We start from the raw sequence: 25,259 nt of genomic DNA, 5'->3' as shown, positions 1-25,259 counted from the left end.
CCCAAAATGCCTGGCACCTGGAGCAGTACCTGGCCAGAAGTATATATTTGTGAAATGGGTGGGTGGATGGAAAGATGGACAGATAGATGGATGGACGGACAGTCACATGAGAGTGGAAATAAACCTTTTCTTCCCAGAGCTAGCGCTCCTTCTTGACTCAGGCCACAGTCATACAGGCTGAGTATTTTCTCAGGTACCCATAGGAAGGGAGGCAGGCAGAGACAAGGGAAAAAAGAGAGAAAAAGGTATCAATGCTCTGACCCTACATCATCACTGAACCCTGCCAAGTCTTCAGCCGTGGGGAAGACGTGAGCGAATGGACCCTTCTCCTACGCTGCAGGAGGAATTTTAGGCTGGTATGACTTTTCCTGGAGGACAGGTTGTGTCAAAAGCCTTGATTAACGTTCTAAGAGTTTATAGAAAACCATCATAGATGGTGCTCAGACAATTCTGTCTAAGGACAGTCACTGGAGGATTATTAAGAAAATAGAAAATGAATTCACAAAAGCCCAACAGGTTTACTTTCTGGTCCATCCCTGATAATGGAGATATTAACTCGGAAGACTGCCTCTTCCCCCGAGGATTTGGTATAAACCCATTAAGTTCAACCAAAAATTCAATGTGGAGTCATCAGTTGGGATTACATAGATTCAGAGAAGAAATGAGAACTACTCACCTTCTGCCTTACTCCTCGAGTTTCGCTGAATGTGTTGCTAACAGAAGAGCGACAACTTTTCACGTGCCCCAAGGGTACGTTAATCAAAAGATCCATCTTACTTCCGAATGGAGGAGACTCGGACTTTTGTTAAGACATTAATTAGTCCTTCCAATCCTGGCCCACCCACTTCCTCTTTCCCACTCCTCCTGATCTGATGCCCACTAAAAATTCAAAAGGACTAAATCACATCTCAAGTGGAATTTTCTGGAACCACATTCTGTGCTTTGTCAAGGATGGAAAGTGGAATGGGAGATCCAGCAAAACTAGTACTTATTTGCTACCTAATCTGAAGACAGTTAAAAAAAAAAAAAAAATCAAGGAGGCGGCTTCGAAAACCCAATTAACCAGCTGTGTAAAGAAAACGAACCACATCACAGTAGAGGAGTAAGTCAAGTTCTTTGTCTTGGCCATCACGTGAAGAAAGCTTGCAATCAAATCAAATTACAGGGCAGAGAATAAGGATGCTTCCACCAATAGACACCACAGCGGAGAAAATTTTCTCCATGAAAGGAAACTGACATAAGCCCTGAAAAGTTCACTCTCGAAGCCTCTCGGTATGTGTTTAGTTCTGAACACGTCCAAGGTTTTCGCCTAGGAAGCTGGGGCTCAAGCGAACATCCTTCTCCCACCGTTCTCATAGACGGAAGCCACCAGATGTCACCAGCTAGTACACAAAAGCTTACCTGGTTCCTTCTGCCAATCCGATTTGGTCCTGGAGGCTTCGTGGGGGACTTGGTGCTCTGGGGGCTCCCGCCATTCTCGGCGACCTTCCCTACACTCATTACCGCTGACATCATGGTGTTGACGGAAGACAAGTCTGAACCTTCCAAGCCAATGGGCGAACTTGACGTCATTGGGTCAAAGGTTTAAGCTTCTAAGAAGCCTCTGTCATAGAACTGAAAATCGGAAATCGCTGCGTTGGTCACTGTGAGGTTTAGCGTCTGTCAGAGCCAAGGGGCACTGGCCATGGCTACCATAACCGTGAGTCAGGTCAAAACACCTAAAACCCTCCTTCTTCGGTTCAAGCTGATGCTCGTGCCCAAAATGACTTAAGCTTTCATGCGAATGAGGCATTGTCATGCCAGAGACTGATAACCTCGCTTCCTTTCTGAGCGGATGCACCGACACAACCCCCGAAACCAGCAGACGCAGGTCTCTCGGCTTTTCCTATTCTCTCGTTAGGCAGAGCGGGAAAGGCTAAGCCAACAATTAGGAAAGCCCAGGGAGCTGACGTTTGGCCAGCCCCCTCCTCATAACCCTAACTCATTTACTACTGTATGAATGTTCTAGACTTAACAACTAAGGAGGATCATCAGGTCTCACTTAACTCCACTGCTTACAATACGGTGATTTTACAGGGGAGCCCGGAGCCCAAACTGTAGAAGACAACTGAGAAGCCAATCCTATCAGATTTATAACCAAATTTCAAATCAACATAAAAAAAGACTGTTGCTTAAAATATACAAGTAGGTAATGCACCTATACCCCAGAAAGTGGACAGAAGAACCCAGCCCCGACTGCCGATTACCTCCATTTTCTGCCCCAATTGATACACTATGAGACTTTCCCCTGCTATAGCTATCATCCACGTGGAGTAGGAAAGGAGTCTGCGTTCGCTTCTTTTTTTTTCTTCTCTTGTATCACTTGTTGACACTGGAAGGGAAGCAAAGGCAAAAAGATTCAGTGAATGTCTTTTCACTTCGGGAAGAAAAAACTGAAACCATGTATTTGTCGTAATCTCAGGCCACTCTATTCAGGAGAATACACAAAAGGGAGGCGATTTTAAGTCATCCTTCCAAAACCACATTCTGTGGTTGTTTTTTCAACCTTTAACTGATGTTCCCTACAGGCTGTCACCCTCACTCCCAACAGCCAAAACGATTTTGTGGTATTTTACTTTCTGGGGCTCACCCACACTGAATTTTCCTTCATACCCTACACCCCAGCCCCCCACAAGCAATCAAGACTCCCACATGACCCCCCTTCCCGCCTCTACCTAAAACTGGTCGAAGATAAGGCAGGAAAGGAACTCACGGAAGTCTCATGGTCTAGAAGGTATTAGGTCAGACCTAAAAAGAAACCTGGTGACATGAACAGAATGACCAAATGGAACATCCACGGCTCATGGACATGTAGCCTTTTCTAGTTCCATACCTGACCACGGCTATAGGTATGGCCAGAAATAAGTCTGCAGGTTAAACTACTTCCCTCATTTGATCTGGGAAGATATTCCAGAGCCAGAGTCCCGCCTGTAAGCCACATATCCTGTTATCCCACAGCGTGCCTCAACTGGACTTGTAGTCAAAGATCAAGCTCCTTATCTCAGCAGCCAAGTGAAGGCTTAGAAACACCACCAGAAAGAACATGATTTCTTGTGGTTTCCTCCTCCAACTTCAAGGGGATGTGACCTAGGATATGACAAATGGTAACACCCAGAGCAGCTACAAATGTGTCCAGCAGCACAGTGGGAAGAACCTGGCGATATAACTTTATTAAGTGATGTTGCCATCAGCTGAGAAGTCTCAAGCTAAAATCTTACCAAAAGAGCCAAAGAGAGTCTCAGGAACAGTACTTTTCTAGCCAAGAGACAAAATGTGCCTTCCTTGTGGACAGACATTTTGAAGACAGGATGGTAACGGGTTTCCAAATGGTAAGTAAAAGGACTAGCTGCCGAAACATGCAACTGAAGATAACTTGACCGAACCGAACCCCACACATCTTTCCCACAAAGGGAGAAGAGCTACATCCAAAATTAAAGAAAAAACCAAACTGCTGCCCTGTGAGGTTTCGCCATGCAAGGAGGCCATTAAAAAATGTGCTTCAAACTTCCTGTTTTTAACGGTCTTTGAAAATCTGGGAGATTTCTGTCTAGGAAAAACAAGCACACACATGTAAGCATGCATACACACACGCACACATGATTTCTTTCTTACTGCATTTCTAAAAGTATCATCAGTTCCCTAGAACTGTTGTAATTAATCAGCATATAATTATCTGTTTGACTCAAATAAATGGATACCTTCAATCCTAAAACCACCTAGTTCTTTCAAATGTATTTCCTCCATAGTTTTATGTACAGCAAATTATAAAATAGCTGACCATAATTCTTTATTGTAATTACGTTATGTCAGTAAAAAGAAAGTTAACCTTTCTAGCGGTTTACAGGAAGACTTTAGAAGATAATCTTGCTTTTGTCCTAATACTACACTTAGGAAAGAAAAATGTGGTAGTTTACTGAAATCTGGGAATAGGTTAAACACCTCTAGGACTAAATGTAAAATTGTAAGTTGTAAAAAATTATATTCTAATTCTATCATTGAGGAGGGAAAGAAAATGGACAGCGAAGACACAGTCAACATGAAAATTAAAATTATAAATATAAAATCAAAAAATATATTCATGTAACAGAGCCAGATTACTAGTAAGAATTTTCTTTACCGTCATTATAACATCAAACAGAGATTCTTGCAAACACCCAAGTGTCTTCAATATACAATACCTAACCATAGCCATGGTATTAAACAACATAAGGGCTGAACGTTGCAAAGGCTTATCCCAGTTGGAAAAGAAGAAAAGCCATGCAAACTTGTTGTTTCCCATTTTGTCTGGACAGGAAAACATTTGCTACATTTACTTCCTCCTTGGGGATGGAAGTGTAAAGCATGACACTACCAAGATCATCGACATTTACTTCCTTTACCTTGTATACATGTAAGTAGCAATGTATTTTTTTAATAGAGACTTTTCATCTCTGATCAGAAAGTGCAGTTAGCAAAAAGAACCCGCCGGCTACACTGAAAAGAAGAGCACAGTTATTAGATGCATCCCTGAAAAGCTGTTTCAGAAGCAACCCACGCCAGCCCCAAGGAGCTAAAGGTTTTTACGACTGTTTGCTCTTGCATCTTATACTTGAGTTCTTTCTTCCTTTGGGAGGATGTAACAGGGAAGAAGGGAAAGGACCCGGTACAAAATAAGGTAGCTCACTGTTGGGGCGCCTGGGTGGCTCAGTCGTTAAGCGTCTGCCTTTGGCTCAGGTCATGATCCCGGGGTCCTGGGATCGAGCCCCTGCATCGGGCTCCCTACTCAGCGGGAAGCCTGCTTCTCCCTCTCCCACTCCCCCTGCTTGTGTTCCCTCTCTCGCTGTGTGTGTCTCTGTCAAATAAATAAATAAATAAATAAATAAATAAATAAATAAATAAATAAATCTTTAAAAAAAAAAAAGGTAGCTCACTGTTCCAGGTTATGGGGGAAAAAAAAAATCCACCTTAGCATTAAGGCACATCTGTGCACTAATTTAACCAGAGGCCAGTTGGCCAGTATTAGTTAATTCTATCTACGCTGGACTATACCAGGGCAATAAGCCAAACTAACCAACCTAAAACTTCTGAGGTTTGATCTCAGGGATGAAAGAGAAGTTGCACAGCTTAAGGTCCATTTACAAAACATGTTTTTCTTTATGGATATTAATAGTCTTGGTATCTTCATTCTTTCCTTTGCTCCCTGATACCATCCTACACATCAGCCCCACTACTGGGGGATAGCAAATAACAACAACAATAAAATGATGACAATAAACAAAATAAAAATCACTGGCCCCATTCTAATACAGTGTGCTCCAACTGGAACCAGAGAGGGCTGGGAGCCCAGGTTAAGTTCCCAAATCATGGATAAGAAAAGAAGTCGTCATCTTCATTGACATGGCCAAGTGGACTTGCCCGGAGTTCCAGTTTTTAACACAAACAGTCTGAATTTGGCGGGGGGGGGGGGGGGGAGGCGGAGCAGGGAACAGGGGTGTCTGAAACACTGCTTCCTGTGAGACCAACACTCGACCCTCTTTGTGATTCCTCATCCCACACTTCAGACCCGCTGGATCAGGAAGGGCTAGCAATTCAGGGCTACAATTTCACTGTGGTTTTGCATCAAAGCCTCAGGAGGATCAGGGGGAAGAGAAAGGGCAACTTCATAGGGAATGTGGGGAAGGGAGGGGAAGGGAAAGGAAGACTCAACACTCCAAGTTATTGTGACTCCAGGAAAGTCAATCAAGTTTAACTGACCTGTTTTCGTCGTCTTATCAAGCTGGCCCTCCTTACTGAGGGGCTGGCGTGGCTGGAGCCCAGACGTGGGCAGGGTCACACGTCAAAGCTACCACCTCTGGAGCACAGAGTTGAAGCAACCTGCGCAAATGAGAAAAGGTGACGTGAAGGGGGAGTCAAGACCAGAAATGATCCCGTCCTCTGTATCTTTTTCTCCACTTAACACCGGGAGTCACAAGGACAACGGAACGTTTCCCATCCCCGCCCGCGTGCATAAGCAAGCTTCCAGCTCCCAGGCAGATTCCTCCCAGAGCCGCTCATCAGCATATGAGCCAGGGCCACCGGAGTCCAGTGTGCCTCGGACAGACAGGAACCCCCCGAAGCATGCCCCACGTGTGGGGTGCACTGGGCGCCACACCGCATGACAGCAGCTCGGACCGCTGGCCCCAGGCGGAGCTCTGGGCATCTCAGGGCATGTTACCAGCCGCTGCTGATGCACTTCCGGTTTCAAGGGCAGCCAAGAAGAAGACAGCACTAAGTGCTATCAGCAATGGAGGGGAAAGGAGACAGTTGGAGAGAGTGAACAACATGGAACCAAACAGTCCCTTAATGTGAAGGACAGTTGAGTAGACCTTCTCCCGAGTGACAGGGGAAGTGCCCACGACCGTTCAGAGAGGACCAAGCGCGCATCTTCTCCTTTACTGTAGGGAGGATACAGAAAACTTCTCAAGTGACACATGCCCCCCCCCCCCCAAGAGTTGGAGCAAGTCTGCTCTGGGGGGGGGCAGGGGCCTCCAATGCCTGCCCTGGGAGAAAGCTGGCCGCCCTGGAATGCAGCCTTCCCCAGCCTTTCCCAGAGCTGCAGCGTTCAGCCACATTCTCTGTTTCTGAAAACGCCATCCCCCTGAACTGAGGAGTGCCCAAGTGGGAGACCGGAGGACGTAAATCAAACCGCCACACAGACAAAGCCTGTCGAGAAACACTTGGCTTGGCCCATTTTCTCATTTTTATCCCCTTTCGGAGCGTCTGGAGGAAAGCTGCTCAATCGGGTCACACGCCCAGTTATCATCTTGAATGTTACTCGGCTTTGTGGGCGCCGGGTTCCGGAGCACCTCGGGCAGGCAAGCCCCCTGCTGGACTGGTCGGTTGGGGGGAGAAAGTGCCACCAACGGAGATTTCTGACATGTGAACACTCTACACCTCACTGTCTCAATTCTCCATCTTTTCTCTTCTGCCCCTTCTCCTTTTGAAAGGTTCTTTGGATTCTGAGCCAAGAAACAAGGAGTGACTCATAGGGATAGCCCCCGGATGGGACCGAGACCTTGTAAGCCTTGAGGAATCCTTGTTACTACCCCAGTAATTCTCAACGGTTTGGTACGGGCAAGAACCTCCTTAAAGGTCTGATAAAAAAAAAAAAATTATGGACCGTTCCACAGGAAAATGCACGTACGCTACCTACCCCAACATTTCCCCTCAGCATCGAGACTTCAGGGACCCAGAAACTCATCCTGGGGGTAAGCAGGATAAGAATCCTGTTTTTATTTGACATATAACCCACCTTCCTTTAAACTATGAATCAAGTCAAGCTTATTAAAAGTCCCATGAGGTTTTAGAAATGCACAAAACATCCTTTCAGATCATCCCCGCCCAAACTTAAAGATGCCTAGGGTGAAGTGAAACACTGTGGAAGGAAAAAAAAAAAACCCACAAAAAACAAGCCAGATTTCCCTCTGTTATTATTCATTTCTTAATTCACAGCAAATTTTAAACAATTTTTTAAAAGATTTTATTTATTTGAGAGAGAGAGAGAGCAAGAAAGAAAGAACATGAGTGGGGGGAGGGGCGGAAGGAGAGGGAGAAGCAGACTCCCCGCTGAGCAGGGAGCCCAACAAGGGGCCAGATCCCAGGACCCTGAAATCATGACTGGCTGAGCCAAAGTCAGACGCTTAACCGAGTGAGCCACCCAGGTGCCCCTCACAGCAAATTGTAATAGGCAGAAAGTCTGGAGAGGGACAGCTCCATTGTTTTCTAGAAACTACCACAATCTCCAAATAAGTAAAGTGAATTATAGTTCTATATATAATTATTAAAAACACACATCAGAGAGATGAGTCTCTGGAATTTAAACTTTCCAGAATATAATAACTAAGACTCTCATTAACATTTGAACTTGTTCCCTCCCCTCATTTAAAAAGTCCACCAAGTAATCAATCTCCTCAGTACACACCGGGAACCAGAGTGGGAGAGCGCCAACCCAACACACTTGACCCTGAAACTTCCATCTTCTGGTCTTGGATGGAAAGGATTTGAATATTGAGGATGCCTTGCAATTAAAGCTGAGTAACAAAAGTCACTATCCTGTCTGTTTGGGGTTCTACCAGGTCTGAGGGATTCCTAGAACTCAGCAAGTGGAAAAGTACAGCATAGTTCTTGGCAGAAAATTCAAGATACCCCTTACCTCTATCACCATTGCCTCAGGGGGGTGGGGGGGGGGCGGAGAGAAGAAGAAGGAAAAAGGGGGAAAAAAAGACCGATCAGGAGAGGCTGTGTCCTAGAAGGTGACTCCTGCAGGGCAATGTGAGAAGCACAGCCTGGGAATTTGGAGGGGTGGGTCTTAGGACTCCCCCTGGGAGGATGCTGAACTTCTGAGTTTGCATTCCCACACAGGCTCTGCCCAGATCCAATGGAAGCAGGATGACTGGAGAGGGCAGAGGTCCATCTGTGAGGATGAGGGGGGCAGGGAAGGCCGGCCTCCAGCCCCTGGCCCCTGAGAAGATAAGGGACAATGCTATGTAAAGCCAGAAAGAAAAGATTAAGGAGCCTGTCTCCAGGTCCAACGAGATAGCAAAGGGGAGATGAAAGATAAAAAGGAAGATGGTCTAGAAACAAAGCTTCTCAGCTTCTGAAAACCCAAAGGATTCTTCAGTGAAATCTAAAATCTGTCCTAAAGGCCTGCAGGACAGATGGGGGTAAGTTAGATGCCTAGGATGACAGTAGAGGCCCGCGGATGCTATAATAGGGAAATTTACAACACCGGGCCCGGGAGAGCCACGCTGCTGAGCCTAACAGACGTCCACAAATACTTGGGATGGTTGACCCGCTGATTGGAACCGCCTAGTGAACAGTCTAGCTGGCCTGTTCGGGCCAACCCAGGACAGGCTCAAAGAGTCTGAGTTAAGAGGAGTTCAGCGACTAAAGTGCTCTAGCTCCTAGGGAGCTTTACAAGCAGCAAGGACATCTCTCTTAGAATGGGCTAAGTCAGAAAGGAAAACACTCTTCCCTCAGTCTTATCCCTCAGTCTTAGCTAGGCTGGGGACAAAAGGAACCAGACGAGATGTCGCACCACGGGGATGCCCGTTCTCCCTGGCCTGCAAAGCTTGGGGCAAACCCGTTTCCTCTCACCAGGATGGCCTCGTGTGTGCTGTGAAGGCTGACAGCTGTAATGGTGTTCTGAGCTCCAGGAAGCTGATGTGTTTCCTGGCGATGGGCTCAGTCTATGCCTTGCACGGGGCAGCAACCCAGGCAAGTCACCATTGCCCCCTCACTGGCATGGGCTTTGGTTGAACGAGGCCTTGGAGTGTCCCATGGAACACTCGAGCAGGCTGGGCCGAACTGGGCACCGTAAGCTGCTCTGGTCAGTTCTGCATCCTCCCCGCAGCGTGAGGAGGGACGGCTAAGACCAGGTATGTGGGCCCTCCCATTGGGCTGCCTTCTGAGGTCTGCCTCCAAAACATCCCCTCCACCCCTTTTCACCCCCTCAAGACGACAGGAAGTAGTGAGATCCCTCAGGGGCCACTTTGCACACAAAGCCTCCGTCGTTCCCACTGAGAATTCCTAAAGCTCTCTGTTACAAAACTCTGACTCTGCAATATTAGGACTAACACAACTAATGATGTCGATGGCGGCTACTGAATTTTGACTGTCACTTGGCACACGTTAAGTGCAGTAGCTCACTGAATCCTCCTAGCCACACCCGAGGAGCACTGGTCCCACTGTACAGATGAGGAAACTAAGGTGTAGGGGGTTAAGCAACCTGCCCCCAAGATCACGGTGGCAGAGAAAAGTGAATCCAGCTTCTAAATGCTGCTCAGTTTCTTCTGGACAAAATCTGCAACCCTGGCACAGGGCTTGGGAGAACAGATGCACTCCCTCAATCGCATTTCTCTGACTTGTCACAATCATATTCGGAGTCACTTCTGCCCTTCCAGACTGCTCGGCACCTGGCCTCGCGTTTCTGCCTTTTTCTAGGCAGGGAAAGGAGCTCTCTCCTTACACCTTCACCTCCACCTTCCCCTCTCTGGCAGGATGCATGGCTGAACTCCCACCTCAGACTAAAAAGTTCACTGCACAGGGCAGGAGTTTGCAAGCACTCACTGCCCTTTGCTGTGCAAAGGGATGGGGGGTGGGGGGTGGGGGCCTCCACATTCTACACTCTTGAATTCTACAAGGAGAAGGAAACTGGAAGGAAGCCACCAGGCTCTGCCTGAAATCCTGAACAGCCCGGTTCTGCCCGAGTGGCTGGATCCCACTGATCCACCAATGTGAGCTCAGAGGCCATCTACGTCCTCTAGGTCACTTCTGCTTCCATGCAAATGGAAATGCAGGCCTGGAGTGAGAGGAGCTCTGACAGGAAGCCTACACTTTCAGGTCCTGGGGTTCCAACAAGGTGTCCGTGTGGGGGGAAGTAGTGGGGGAGGGCAGGAGATGGGGAACACAGAGGGTTGGGAGGGAGTAGGCAGAACTGCATAGAGCAAAAACGAAGTAAACACCATGCGAAGGAAATACCCAGTCAGTGAGAAGTTAACTATTATTGACCCTCCCACACAGGCCACCCCAAAGTGTAATCCCCATGCGGCGGCATCACAGACCTTTGCTAGAAATGCAGATTCTCAATATACGTAAGGTCATTATGCTGTACACCTTAAACTTACACAGTACTCATATCAAGGACATTGCAGTAAGACCAAAAGGAAAAAAGAAATACAGATGCTCGGGCCCCACTCCAGAATGACCACGTCAGTCTGCATGTTAGCTCTCAGGGGATTCTGACGCAGCCTTGAGAACCAGCGTTCATCTCTACAGAGAATTCTGGAAGAAGGCTGACACAAAACCAAGGATCTCCCTGAGAAACTTTCCTTCTGCGAGGATTTGGAAGGAGCCACTGTTTTATCACAGCCCCAGAGCAAAAATCAAGGTGCTAGAAACTCTGATCTCAGTTCTAACTTTAGCTGTATTCACCACTATGAATGAATGAATGAATGAATGAGTGAAAAGACAGGAAGGAAGGAATGTACGGGTGCGTGGTGGGGGTTAATCTGTGCAGGGCCTATTTTAGCTGCTCAGGAATGGGGACATGTCAGATGTGAACTTCAGACAAGGCAGGGCCAGCCTACAGTGCTCCGGAAGCTAAACCACTCAGCCTGGCCTCAGGGAAACTCTGGACCCTGGAAGCCATCTCTCCAGCAAATGGCATTCGCCAAGCTGTCACTCCTGGGAAGGGTGCTGTGGGATGTTCTCCATGGTCGAGCCCTGCAGCCAGGACTTCTGGTGGTCCTGGACACCCCCACGGGCCCCGCAAATTTCTCTGCTGCTCATGGGCAGTATGTGCGCCCCCCAAAGGGGGCAGGTGAGAAGAATGGTCAGGGAGGATAACCCTGAGGGAAGGCAACCCTAAAGAAGTCCTACTGTCCTCAGAACAAGCTCACAGTCTCCTGCGATGTGTCTCTTAATGGGACCCTCGGATGGAGAGGGACAAAGGGAGCCGAGATCACTCCTCCAGCCGAGGGCGGCTGCCCCTCACTGACAGGTTTCAGGTGCCCCCCGTGGATCCAGGAATACCACGGGCTGCGGACCAAGGAAGGTTCACCGTCCTCAGGTAAAGGAACATTTCAGTATTCAGTAAAGTATGGGGCGGTGGGGGGCATGGACAGAGAGGAGCGGCTCAGTGGAGTGGTAGGTTCCATGCTGGAAGCAGTTTCTCTCGTAAAAATACAAATCACTTGGACATTTTGATGGTTAGAGGACACACGCTTTCAGCAGGGAGGCGAGCACTGGCTAAAAAGGCAGGGTTCTTGCTTACCAAACTTAACCGCCGAAGTCAGATTAAATTTACTATTTGAAATACGAACCACTGGAAAGATGGACCGATTTTCTGGAACATGCTAGTTTATGAAACCTTCCGTGGGACGCTACTCTTCTTCCTGTATTTCTCCACAGGGCTCTTGGCTTCTTCAGAGGGAGGAAGTGGGGCAAAGTCCGGCTTCGAAGCTTCTGGGTCAGTCATTAAGACTGTGGAGAAGTGGGCTCCACGCCTTGCCGCTCTTCTCCCGGGAGGGAAGCGCGTCTTACTGACAGGATCCAACTACCATCAGACTCTCGAAGCCAAGTGACAGCTGCCACACGGCAGCCATTTGCTCCCCAGTGCCCTGGCCTTCCGGGAGGGGGCCCGGGGGCCCGCAGGGCGCAGCCCTGTCCCTCTCTCTCCAGGTGAGCTGGGCTTTTCCTGAACTGGCCACCGGGATCTGGTATTTCATAATCTTCTTGCCCAACGTAGCAGAAACGTGCCTGGTTCCCTACTCTGCCTGAGGAAGCGGGTGAGAACGAGGTGGGCAGCCAGGGGGGCCTAACTAAGGGAGCACTCAAGTTGAGCAGAGACTCAGAGGAACCCCTGGGTAGTGTCACTTACCCCCGGGGGCACGAGAGGCTCTTCTAGCCTAAGCCAGAAGATGTCTCCCTGCAAGAGATTGAATGGAGAAGCCCCCACCCTACCCCACCCTAAGATCATGGCCCAGCTGGCTTATCAGGAAAGGGCGGGGAGAGGCCTCCACATCCCACCTTGACTGAGGAATTTAAAAACAGAGAAGACTATTGCTATAAGAGAAAACAGGATTTATATAAGGGTATGTCAGAGGCCTAGTGTATATCCGATTACATGTCTTTCAGAGTACCTCCTTCCCTATTAACTAGGGGGCATTAACCCTTTGTGACATAGACTCTGGGCTGGAAAATGTGTGAGGTACTTTACATATATTTAATCCTTCCCCAAACCTTGTAAGGCAATGATGAGGTTATCTGCTAGCTATTAAGCAGCTCCTAAGGAGCAGGGCTGGGATTCTAGCCCAGGGTTGTCAACTCCAAAACTCTTACACCTTCCTCTGCACCACAATGATGATAATGGAAAAACCATTCAGAGAAGGGCCATGAGCACTGGGAAACCAAGTCAGGGGGAAAACAAGAAATGGCTGAAGGAACCAGACATGTTCAGCCCATCCAAGAGAAATAACGGGAGACACCTTGAAGGCCTTGCACGTGGCGGGAGGGTGGGGGGGAAACGCGCGTACACTCTTCTTATGTGTCCACCACAGCTCGAACGACATTTGCACAAAGAAGCAGGTCTGGGACCCCATAATCCTTTATACAGAGCTCTGAACAACTAGCACTGCCCACAGATGGAACGAGGCCCCAATAACGTAATGAGCCTGCTGTCCCTGGAAGTATGCAAGCAGAGGCTGAATAACCACAACTGCAGTTTTGCAGTGGGTGAGAGACCCTATCAGATCATCCTTTTGACTTTCAAATTTCTGTACATGGAAGAGGTGGAGCAACTTTAAGTCCCTGAACCTCAGCTCACATCCAGAAAAGGAAGCTAGCCATACTGCTCTCACGGTACAGAAATCAATCGAAGGAACAGGTACCAGGACACTTTACAGGGGGTACAGCGCCCGCCGAGACCAGCTATCTATGGATGTTACGCCGTTTAGCTCCCAACGTCCCAGCTTCCCTAAGCCCTGCGCCAACTCCCCCCAACTCCTAGATTCATCCATGGGCTACCCCCACCGCCAACACTGTCACGGCCGGGGTCAGTTTGAGGATCTTTAAAAATTTCCATTCCAGCCCCCAAGTTTAAGGCGGAAAGATAATTTAGCTTATCACAAATGCAATCTCAGTAACAATAAGAGGCAGAGAGAGCAGCGCTTCTGGACTCGCAACGTAGTAGGGAGAGCAGGAAATAAAACCCCTCCAGCTTCATTCAGTTAGCTGCCGAAACAAATCCTGGGCAGCTCTGCATTTGCTTAATCAAGGAAGCTGGCACGGCGGGCTCCCACCGGGCCCTGGCGCACTCTTCCCCAGTTCTTCTGCTCCTCTTCCCTCCCAGCTGTGCAAACTGAACGCAGCGCAGCTGACACCCGGCCACTGGCCCCAGACACTCCTCTCAAGCGGGTCTGGGTGCCTGTAATCACATTTACAGCATGGAGGAGGAGGAGGCTGGAGTAAAGTTCAGTAGCCGTTTGCAGAGAGTTTTAGGCAATATCCTGCAACTCTTTCACAGGCCCTGAGGTTGCGGGGCTGCCCTTTCAGACACGCTTGGGTAAAGGGGCTGCAGAAACAGGATTCTCCACTTTCCCTCCCCCGGAGGAGGGGCTGGATGCACGCTAAGCACCCCCCAGGGCAGATGGGGAACCTCAGATCTGGGCTTCAAACTCCCAGAATTCGGGGATGTTTCAGGCGGACAGCCTTTATAAAGCCAGAATTGCTTTGTGGGAGACGAAAGCGTTGTTCCGAAACGCTTCAGAGAAGGCAGTGGAAGGAGATCATGTCTTTCCTCGCCCACTGGAAAAGTGGTCGGCTGTGGTCAACATTTCACAGTGGGTGATCAGACATCACCAACCGTCAGCTGAGAATGACTGTACTGTGCCCAAGCTACCGGGCGCTCCATGGCCTGCCCTCTATGCCCTCTAACGGATGACCTTTTTCCCCTCGCTTTTGCCTCTAAAAAAGTATTCACCCCTCTATCTATGAAGAAAAACAAATATAAGCGGTTGGTAAGTGTTTATCGCCAGCCAACCAGTCAAAAACATTAGCAAGCAAGTGGTTTTTCTTTAAGTACGCTGAGCCCAAACCAAGAAGCTACTCAGGGGCAGGATGGGGCGCTGGGAAGGCAGGTGCCACGTGGCGCCGCAACCCCAGCCCCAGCCCTAAGGAGCGGCCCAGCAGAGGCACCTCGGGAGGCCGGCTTCCATACGGGGAGATGAGCGGGGGTCCTGGAGGAAGTCGGAGCCCCACAGGCCCCCTTGGTGTTCCTGCCCTGGGCCGCCAGGAGGGTGATTAGTTCCCGACAACTGCACTCCCTGGGGTGTCTAATTGTGCTGCTGTGGCCCCAGCACAAAGGGCTGAGCCCCACAGCCCAGCAGGGTCCGAAACAAGCATAAAGCGCCCCAAGCACACTGCACACACGGGGGCACTGAGCATGCCCAGGCTCTTCAGTGTGGGCTCGCACGACAAGCCCCACCCTGACCCCTAGGAATCTGCTGCGAGCCCCTAAACTTCCCTCCCAAAGAGCAGGAAGGACGATCTCAAAGGGGGAGATCAGCACCAGTTGAATGAGCACTCAGCCAGCACCTGCAGTGAGCCTAAGAGGAGATCCAGCGGCGAGAAATCAGACACAGTCCTGGGCCGTGGGGCCTCGCTGGCAGACCCAGGCACGCGGCGTGCAGGGACATTCTGCACATCTGCTCAGTCCCAGAAGGGCCTGACGCGTCCCTCGGCTCCCCATGGGTGAGACAGCCCCCACAGGGAAAATTTCTGGAGCACAAAGTTTAGAGACCCCAGTGCATGCCCAATTAACTTAAGCAGTATAGAGCACAAACATCCCCAGTCAAGTGGGGATTTCAGCTGAAAAAAGACTGGCCTCTACCCATATTTTGGCACAAAATTGTTTGTGTGCTGTGAAACCCCATCCTGTTTCTCGAATAGAGCTCTTCAGCCCACTTGCAATCATAAAGCTGAGGATCCCTCCGCTCACCCGCTTCATTTTACTTGAATGCCTGTGATAAAGGCACCCTCGTGTTGTTCAAAAAGAACATCCCTACTCTTTCCTTTTATCTTCCCTTAACAGTTCGCCATCCAGTGATAGGAGGGGCCTCGCCTCCAACAGTCCGCCCTTTTATCTCCCGCTGACCACGCAACAACATGAAGCCAAGGGCTGGATTTCCTGCAGCGCCCTCCGAGGGGCTGTTTGACTTGTTTAAAATATTACTGGCCTCCAGAACCTTGGAACAATGCCTGAGCAACACCTACCCAGCAGCCATTTCAGCTCCAACCTTGAAAGCCTCCGAGTCCAATGTACCAGGACTCCCCGTGCCTCGGTGTGGGAGGCTTACTGCTTCCAAGAAAGAGAACTCACTTTCCAGGCTCACGTATGTATTTGCTTCTTGTCCGCAGCAAATGTAAGAGCAACCTTTGTCAAACGTCCAGAAACCCCAGGTGTTACTTACGGTAGCTCAAGTTAAACTCTTGAGTTTACACTGTTATTATTATAATAATTCAGTGGCATTTAATCCCATCCTTTTGCCACTGGAACACAAGAGTGGTATGTCACGTACTTCCCTGCGTAAGCCTGGGATACACAGCACCCCTCGTCTGTGGCGTGAGGACAGGCCATGACCTCTAATGTCCTTCTAGGCCTAACTCTGCGTATGAGACTCAGTTCTGCTGGGAGGCGTAGGTCCTGGCTCCAAAGCACTTCCACCTGCTGCAGAACACCATGAGCATTCCTGCGAACGTCCAAGGTTGGCCATGGCAGCAAACTCCCATTTTGTAGGGGATCGAGGCAGTAGTGGGACCGCATGCCAATTATAGGATGGGACGACCAGAAGGAGTTCACCCATCAGAGAGCACAGAGGACCCTGACTCCCTGCCATTCGAGGCCGGGGGTTCCATTTTCTTGGCATCACACCAGCATGTGTGAGGTTAATGGTTTCAGAGAATGATAAGATCAGATGTTTCAAACAGTCCACCAGAGTTCCTGGAGTATAGGAAAAGTCTTTACAAAGTCAACTAAAAAGAAGAAAAACTTCCTTGCCTAAGTACCCCTTAGCCCCTCACAATCTCCCAGGAAAGGGGGTTGGGAGAGGGCAGGGGGAGGGAGGGAGGCTGTGGAGTGATGACAGTAAGCAAGGCCTGGGGAGACCAGTGGCCAATGAGTGACGGAAGCCAGGCTATATGTTACATTTGCAACACAAATTTCTGTGCCATCACTCCAAGGCGGAGCCAATATTTTTAGGATCTCTCTCTTTATGAGGCCCGGATAATAAACAAGAGCGTGCTCTTAATAAACCAGCTCAGCCACGCGGTCCCCATGCAAAATGCAGGAGGTTGCACTCTGTGCGGCCCCCCTCCTGCTGCCATGGGGCTCGGCCCTGTCGTTGGCCGGTCGGAGAACGGGTGCCAGCTCCCTGGCTCGGCCCCACGGGCCAAACAGCAGGCGCTCTGCGACGTCCTCCATTTCCTCCCAGCCATGAAAGTCAGAACAACCTGTACAGACAAAGAGAAGCGAAAACTTGCGAAACAAGGGCATCTACCCTGCTCACGGAATATGCCCGAGGAAACTTTCTCAGAGACCTTTTCAGATGCTTCATTACGATTCTGGAAAGAAAATGCAGTCCCCTACACCCAGGCATGCACATGTTCACACAAACCCAATTTCATGCTCTGCCGGACCCACAACTACAATGCAGAAGTCAAAACAGAACTCCGGAGCGTGGCCCTGGTTGCCTAACTGATCTGGAATTGTAACTGACACTTTTCCATAAACTCTTTTAGAGGCCGGTGACATCCTGGCATGTTCCCAATCTGGAAACAGAGTTTTCCTAAGGCGGGGAGGGGAGAAAGGCCTAAGAGATTATACAACCATCTGCTACCTGACTATAGGAAAAATGCTGTTTGCAAGACAGAGATGTGGGGGAAAAAACCTCTACCATCTCTTTATTCCTTGTAGTTAACCCCTAACGTTATGCTCTGGCCAAGGCAAGAATAATCCTTTTAGGGTTTCACCCACAAGAAGCTACTAATTGTGATGATTTTTTTTTTTTTTTTTTTTTTTACCCTATCAGCCAAGATTCATTCAATAGGACTGGAGTTTGGAAGACAGATCTGCAAAGTAATTCCAGTTCTATCTGACATAAAGATCTCAAAAGTACCGTGCTACTGGTGAGAGTCATGTATTCTGTACAACCCAAATTTATAGTCAAATGTGATTATTCGCATTAGGCAAATGCTCCTTTAAATTTTTTTAGCTTGGAGAAAGAGAAAACCAAGGGACGCATTAATCCACCAAAGCTGGCAGGCCCAGAACTTTCACAGCTTCTCCGTACTTTATCATTTCTATGGCTTTAGCCACCAGACAGGTTTCACTTTAAAAAATGAGTCTCCTTAGTCTCCTGGGGTGTGACTTCCAGGCCCACCCCTTGCTGCTTTCCGTGACCTCAAGCCAAAGTCCAGGAGAGTGTGCAGAAAATGTGGGTTCTCTGCAAAGGGTTAAAATTCATTGTTGAAGATGTTCCATACAATCTTCGTGCCCTCGATGTGGAGTGAGATTTGGTATCAGTCTGGAAAACCTGAAATAGGATGGTGGCCATTCTCAGATCTTAAGTCTACGAAGCTCCCAGATGTGAGAACCACCAGGAGCTGTACGACAGAGCCCCCGGCCTAGAGATCAAGGAGACAGGGCACAAGGAGATAAATTCCAATCCAAGGGAAAGCGAATCATGAGCCAAGCACTTTAGGGCTGCGAGGTTCCCGAGGCGTAAGTCATCAAGTGTGAGGGCAGTAGGGCAAAAGCAAACATGAGCTTAAAGATCTGGCTTTCAGAAGACAGGGCGTCCCAGTAAGAAGGAAATGCATGGAGACCCAGGAGGTCGGGATGGTCCCTGGTGTCATGAAAGCACTCGCCGCTACAAGCCTACATTTTCACCCTTCTCGAGCAAAACAAGGAAAAGCATTCGATTTGCTGAGACACTCACAATGCTGAATGCGTTCTTTTCTGAGGTTCAGGTGCCTCCTTTTAAAATGAGACAATAAGGATAGGAGATGGCTGAGACTGGTTATTAATGGTGATTTCTTTTTGGCAAAAGGGGAAAAAAAAAAGGCCATCCCCTGTGTGTACCCGCAAAAGTTTTGCCTTGAGTTTCTGGCCCCTGAAAACAAAATCCTTGGGAGCCATCACACTATATATACCAGTGCATCATTTGACAGGAGTGACAGTGGAACGGGGGAGAGGGCAAAGATGCGGTGGCAAAACTGTGCTGGTGTCAAAGCTCCATCTACGGGGGATGGGCTTCATCCTGTGGCCATGAGAACCCACTGAAGGTCCACCCCCTCTTTAAAAAAACCCTGAGATGAAATAATCATATCCATATTTTTAAAAGCTCTTGACAGTAGCTTAAGAAACGGATAATTAGAGGTGCGTAACCCAGACAGGAGGCCACTGCCATACGAGGAACAGACAGGAGGAGCGTGGGATCCAGGAAGACATCGCCAAGGGCCGGACCCAGCCGTGGACGGAGGATGAGGACGAGGGAGAGGCCGGCCTTCCTGCACTGGCAACAGACTGGGTGGCAAGGCAGTTAACGGAGATGGAGAAAAAATCCCCAGTACAAGGAGAGCATAAAAGGAGTACAGCAGGAAGGGACTGGTTCTCCACTAGCAGGATGAAGAGAAAAGTTCGGCTCCAGAGAAAACCTCACGTGTCCAAAGCCAGGAAAGGAGTAGATGGGGAAAAAAGAAGGTTCTGGAGGAGGTGGGAAAGGAGGGCAGGGGGCTGCCAGGCACAGGAAGATGAAACATTCATGCTTGAATGGAATACATAACATATGGAGCCATGTAAATAGAAGTATTCACTGTCAAATTGACTCTGCTAATGAACATTGACATAAGCTGCTGACGTTGGGGGAAGGGCATAAAGAGCCTTAACTCCCAGGTTACAAGTCTACACAAAACTGTACCACATGTAAAACAAGAGAATAACAAAATCCATCCTCCTCTCTCTTTCAAAGAGCCTAGTGTATAAAACTCACATGTTAAGATACTGGGGCAAACGTTCTATGGAATTGACAGGATCTAGAACAGTGAAGTCCAGGTGAAAGTTCTCCAACAATGAAAATGGCCTCTGTCTGCGCAGCCCAATATGGTAACCGCTAACCACTCATGGCCACTGAGTGCTTGAACCGAGACTAATGTTAACTAAGGAACTCCGTTTTTAAATTTTACTTAAATTTAATTTAAATTTAAATAGCCACATGTGGCTACCAGCTGTTGTACTGGACAGCGTAGGTTTATGGTATTTTTTTTTTGTTTTTCAGTAATCTTGGGTTACTAGATTATTGTCCTTCATTTGTTTGCTTCCTGGGTTTTTTAAGCCCTGGAGCAGGAATAAAGATGATCTGGCATGGTTTTACCTGCAGGCATGAGAAGGGAGTGAGCTGATCCCAGAAGTAATACACTTTGCCATGAGTTTTCATTCTTCCCAGTATTTATCTGAGTTTCAATGCATAAAGGGAAATCACCCATGAAACCAACAACAGAGGGACATCTCCTAAGCCAGACGGACTTCTCGGTGAGTCATCACCACCATGCCCCATCCACCCCAAACCTGCTCAGACCTGGTCCCACCTCCAACATGAAGGTCAATGTGTACAAACATGGGAAAATGGTTACTAAATTAGATCAAGTTTAAAAAGCAAGTTAGTACCTTTGAGCATTCTATGTTATGATCATGTATTTGTGGACAAAGTCTGGAAGATGCAACCAGAAATGAGATATGGGTCATGGAAATATGGTGATTTTTTAAAAGAAAGGTGTAATTTAGTATCATTATAAACTTGATTTTTCTAATTAAAAAAAATTTTTTTAATACGCAAAAAAATAACCAGACAGCATTCCTTCTTAAGATATTAAACTGTTCCCCTGCCTCAATTTAGATCTTTAGTCATAGCCCAGTGCCTGGTACACAGTAGGCCTCTGTTCAGTTCTAAGTAAGCACGGGCCGATTAAGGGGTGAGATGCTCAGGTTGATAAGCCCCATTCTACAGACAAGTACAAGATTCATACCCTTGAGGGACACGTGATGGAATGAGCACTGGGCGTTATAAGACTGATGAATCACTGAATCCTCTGAAACTAATAGTACAGTATATGTTAACGAAATGAAATTTAAATAAAAAATTAAAAAAAGATTCATACCCTTGAAACTGTATATAAAATCTGTGGTATTCGTTTTTAGGGAAGAGTCCATAAATTTGATCCGATTTTCAAATGTTCTTTTTTCTTGTGAAGATGAGATCAGTCATGTAATACATGGCAGTGACTTAATAAAAGTGAGTGAAATCAATCCCCCAAACAATCTCCCAATGCCTACTACAAACATCTACAATTTTAGAACAGAATTCATCCTACACAAGGGGGGTGGGGGAGAGATCACAGGGATCCCCATTTCTGTCACCGCATTTACGTGGTTTTGTTCTGTCCCCACAGTGACTCCAGGAATAGCTCCTGGATCCAAGTTAGTTCCCTGATGTGGACTATTATGTTAAACTTTCTGAGTGCCTGTTACCACCCCCTCAAGGCCATCAAAGGCACCGAGGAGGTTTTCTGTAAGGTCCACGGAGAGGTGTAAATGTGGCCCAAACACTAGCAATTCCTGGGACTCTCAAAGGGGTCCCAGAATAGAGGGTGGTCTCGGGGAGGATGTTTGTGCTGCAATTAACAAAAGGTAACGGCATTAGTGAGCCTTTTAAATAGAAGCCAAAAATTAAAACTGAGTCCCTCTATGCAACAAATAGTCCTTACTTGAATTGCAATGCATAAATAAAATAAAGTGGCTATAAACGGGAGGATTACATCAACTATAAAATTCAGGAGTCACAACCGGGGGAGTGGGAAAAGCGACTGACGAAACGGTATGGGGCGAAGGGGGGCTGGCTTGGTCCTTGTTTCGCCGTGTAGCCTTTGAAGGTGAAAACTAACCAATTTTTTTTTTTCCCCTGACCTTCAAGCTGTCAGAGGTTAAAACGAAACGAAACAAACTTGTCTGAAAAAATTAACCAATGGGAGCTGCCATCACCCTTCAAGTGATTTGGAGGGAACAATATTCCACCCGAGGCCCTCAAATACTGCGTGATAAAAATGCATTTGTTGGTTACACCTCAACTGGTAACTATGGTTCTCCCACTAGACTTGGGGTGTGTGGAGGCGTGTTCTAGAAGCTCACCGCCTGGCTGAGAGAAAGCAGCAGCGATGAGAAGGTAAGAGAATTAAGTGTTGTCTAGGCCATACTAACTTTAAGTCCAGGGGAAACACTGGCGAGCGTGAGCAGAGGGGTGTGAGAGGTGAAAGCGAGGCTGCAAGGAGCCCAGATGCAGAAGGGACCCCCAGGAGCCCCAGCGCCAGGTCCTGCTGGCAGAGGGTGCGTGGGGGTGAGGTGCAGGGAGCTGGGGCAGCGGGGCTGTGGGCTCGGTGTAGGCAGAGAAGATGATGTCAGTTTCCAGAGAACCTGTTGGAACACGGAATGGGACTGCAGGGGAGGGAGGCCTGACTAGAACCGGGAACAAAGGAAACACAGAGGTAGGCAGGCTGCATATACAATGGAGGAGCAGAGGGGGCCAGGGGGTGTGGGGGGTGCCACGGGCTAGATTTCCTGCCGCCCTGGGATGGTGACTGGGAAGAAGGTTTCAGGGGTGAAGGCGGTCAGGCTAAGTTCTTTTTTAGACAGCTGGAAAGTGAAGAAATGACAGGAATCAGAAGGGCAGGTCTGGGTACTCCTGGACGAGCACGGAGGTGAGAATGGGTGGGTATGGGCGCACACGGGGTCCGCCCCTCCACAGGGAGGTGGGGCCCGCGCTGGGTGAGCCCGGAGTCAGAGCAGAGAGGGTCCAGGGTTCCGCCACAGAGACAGGAAAAAGGGCTGGCAGGAATGAGGTCCCCAGGAAGGAGCAGGGTGTGGTGTCCAAATAAATGTGGAAGCGGCAGCCCTGAAGGCGCAGGGCCCTTCAGAGCCTGGGAAGATGAAAGAGCAGAGAAAGGAACCATTTGAGGGGGTGCTCAAGGACGCGCACAGCTGGAAGAGCTTAATCTTGGGCACACAGTAGGCACTCAAATATTTTACTGATTAGTCATCTCAAGGAAACAGGCAGGGGGCATATGCTGTGAGGAGGAGGAAGAGAAAAGGGGAATTGATGGTTTAAGGAGCAAAGGGCCCCAGGGAGCTGGTGGGAGGGAGCGCAGTGGCAGAGATAAATAAAGGCCTCCCCAGCAGCCAGCCCAGCCGCAGGGGACAGCCAGGGACAATGACGCTGAACGGGAGGGGGGGGGTGGCGGCTCTCAGTCAGCTTAGGTATTTACAACCACGTGATCGTGATCTGGAGGTGCTCTGGAGGAAGAATGGGCTCAGGGGACGAACCCCAGCCTCCCACTCAGGGTAAGTCTGGCATCCTGTTTCCCACTCTGGACAGCTGGCTAAAGAGAAAGAAGGAAAACCGTGTTCTTCCAAATGGTGGCATCTTTTATCCCAGCCATTTGAGGCAAGCCTGTCCGGTTTCTCCCAACAGATGCCCAAATCACACACACAGCTGCTCTCCTGAACAGTAAACAAGTGGGATTCTACCTACAAATACCAAGGGCACCAGGTCTCCGAGGGGAGAGAGAACATTTTCCAAACGCCCAACCCAAAATGGCTTTCATGGTTTCTCTCCCCCCACCGCCACCCCCCAGGCTGAACTTCTAACCCAGATGCGCCTCAGTGCAGAATGCAGCTAGGAAATCGCAAGGGACCCACAGAAGTTGAGCCCTCCACCAGCACAGGGGTCCCCCCGTCCTTCTCCCAGGGTAAGCTAGTCTGGGCAAATCTGCGCGCAGGGCCCTGTGATTCAATTAGGGTGAGTTCAGTTGCTCTTTTTAGGTCAGTTCTTTCTTCTTTTGTTTAGATCTGACTCAAGATTTACTTCAATTATCTACACCTCTGTTAGAGTACCTAAGCAAACCGAACCATCTAAAGTGAGGGAGAGGGAAGGAAGGAACAAGGAACGGGATCTTTAATAAAACAACATATGCAAAACAGCCTCCCCATCTCTGTTCTGTACATTACCAAACTCCTAGACAAGGACTGTTTCTCAAAGGAAGATTCTAGACGCTTCAGTCTGAATGTGAAAAACCCCGTGGTTAAGCCCTGGCTTGCAGAAAACTAAAAATTTCAGCAATTCTGGAATGAAATGTTATGTTCAGAGCTATACAAAGCGTAGCAGCTGTTCCCAGCCAACACGAAAACCGAAAGGGGTGATGCTATCTTTATCCTCTACCTAGAGTCAAAGCTGGTACTGGCCTGGGCAGGGCTGCCAAGGAGCCGGCTCGGTTCTAGCCTGCTGAGCACAGGAGACAAAAAAGGCAAGGAAGTGCAGGGGCCAGCAAAGTACACAACAAGACAAACAACAGACCCACCTGGAAGAGAAAATGCAGTTAATCATTAACAACTTTGAAAGGATGCAAGGAAACAGCGACCGCTTGGGAAGCAGTTCTCAATGACATCTGGAAAATCCTTTCCCATCAGTTCAAAACGCGAAAGATTCGATCCATCTAACACTTCCCTGAATCTCCCAGGTGGAAGGAGGAGGACCCTTTCATCGGTTTTCTGGGGAAGGAAAAACACGCTTTCCTCTATTAAAACCCAAGTCCTGATCATGAAAACGTAACAAAAAGCTCTTCGGACCACCCAGTGGAGTGAAGCCACAGAGGAGCATCTCAGAGAGCAGATGATGATGGAAAAGGGCCCGAGGAGAATCTCTCCTACGCCCGAAGCTTGTGCAAGGGTTAGCTGGAGAAAATGTTCTCGTGGTGCGACCGGGCTACCTCATTCTGAGAAGACACTTCCCAGTTGTTGTTCTTGCCCCAACAACCCCGTTCTGTCACTGTCGAGTTTTAAATGGCTGGGCACCTGCTGCCCAGCCATCCATCTCCAGCACTGGCCCATGCTGCCGGCAGCCCGCCACGCGCACAAACCACCAACGACCGAAGCTGCCGCTGGGGGGGCTTCATTTGTAATGGGAACCGCCACCGACATGCCACACTTCCTGTTAATTCTGACACACTGTCTCCAAGAAAAAGAGAAGAGCCACCGCAGGGCCTGGTGGGTTACCACCCGGAGATCAGCCAGCAGAACTGCACAGCGGTTAAGGAGTGGACTCACCAGCCACATTTCCTGGGTTCAAATCCCGCCTCTTCCGCTTGCCTGCCGTGGTATGTGGCTTGACCTTGTGACACTGCCCTGAGACGGTCATGGAACCTCCCTCTGCCTCAGTCTCCTCATCTGATGGTTGTTGTGAAGAACGTCTGAGTTAAATCTGCTAAGTGCTTAAACAGGGTCTGGGGCATATCCTGCCAACTCTCTAGGTGCTTGTTATTATCATATAGGCGCTCACCCCTGAGCATACGTTCACTGCACAAATACACTAACTAGCAAGGGCACATCGGCATGCCAAGGTTGATGCACTAATTATCAGTTCAACAAGTGCCAAAGACATTCCACTCATGCAGGGCAATGGTCCTCAAACTTGAGCATGAACCTACAGAGCTTACTGTCACAGAGGTCTGGGGAACCCTCTCTAGAATTTCTGATTCATGAGGTCTGCGGTGGGGCCCAGGATTCTGCATTTCGAACGAGTTCACAGGTGATGCTGATGCTG

General features: G+C 48.8%; 1 protein-coding gene across 15 annotated transcripts in view; it reads right to left on the bottom strand.

The window, feature by feature from the left end:
- Positions 1-25,259, bottom strand: part of RREB1 (ras responsive element binding protein 1) — a 172,918-nt gene that overhangs the window by 60,848 nt on the left and 86,811 nt on the right. For 10 of the 15 annotated variants that reach the window (XM_036103911.2, XM_078055668.1, XM_036103909.2 and 7 more), the window contains exons 2-4: positions 5,773-5,892; positions 2,247-2,371; positions 1,402-1,614 (exon numbers count right to left, since the gene is read on the bottom strand). In XM_036103911.2, the coding sequence (XP_035959804.2) occupies positions 1,402-1,572 (171 nt within the window). In that variant the 5' untranslated portion in view covers positions 1,573-1,614; positions 2,247-2,371; positions 5,773-5,892. Of the gene's footprint in view, positions 1-124; positions 201-1,401; positions 1,615-2,246; positions 2,372-4,702; positions 4,871-5,772; positions 5,893-25,259 lie in introns of those variants that run through there. The other 5 variants (XM_036103912.2, XM_078055675.1, XM_078055673.1 and 2 more) reach the window with 4 other exon arrangements.

This window comes from Halichoerus grypus, chromosome 9 (assembly GCF_964656455.1).
Source record: "Halichoerus grypus chromosome 9, mHalGry1.hap1.1, whole genome shotgun sequence".
Classification (NCBI taxonomy): domain Eukaryota; kingdom Metazoa; phylum Chordata; class Mammalia; order Carnivora; family Phocidae; genus Halichoerus; species Halichoerus grypus.
The sequence above is the reverse complement of the archived record's forward strand: the minus strand, read 5'-3'. Positions and strand labels throughout refer to the sequence as shown.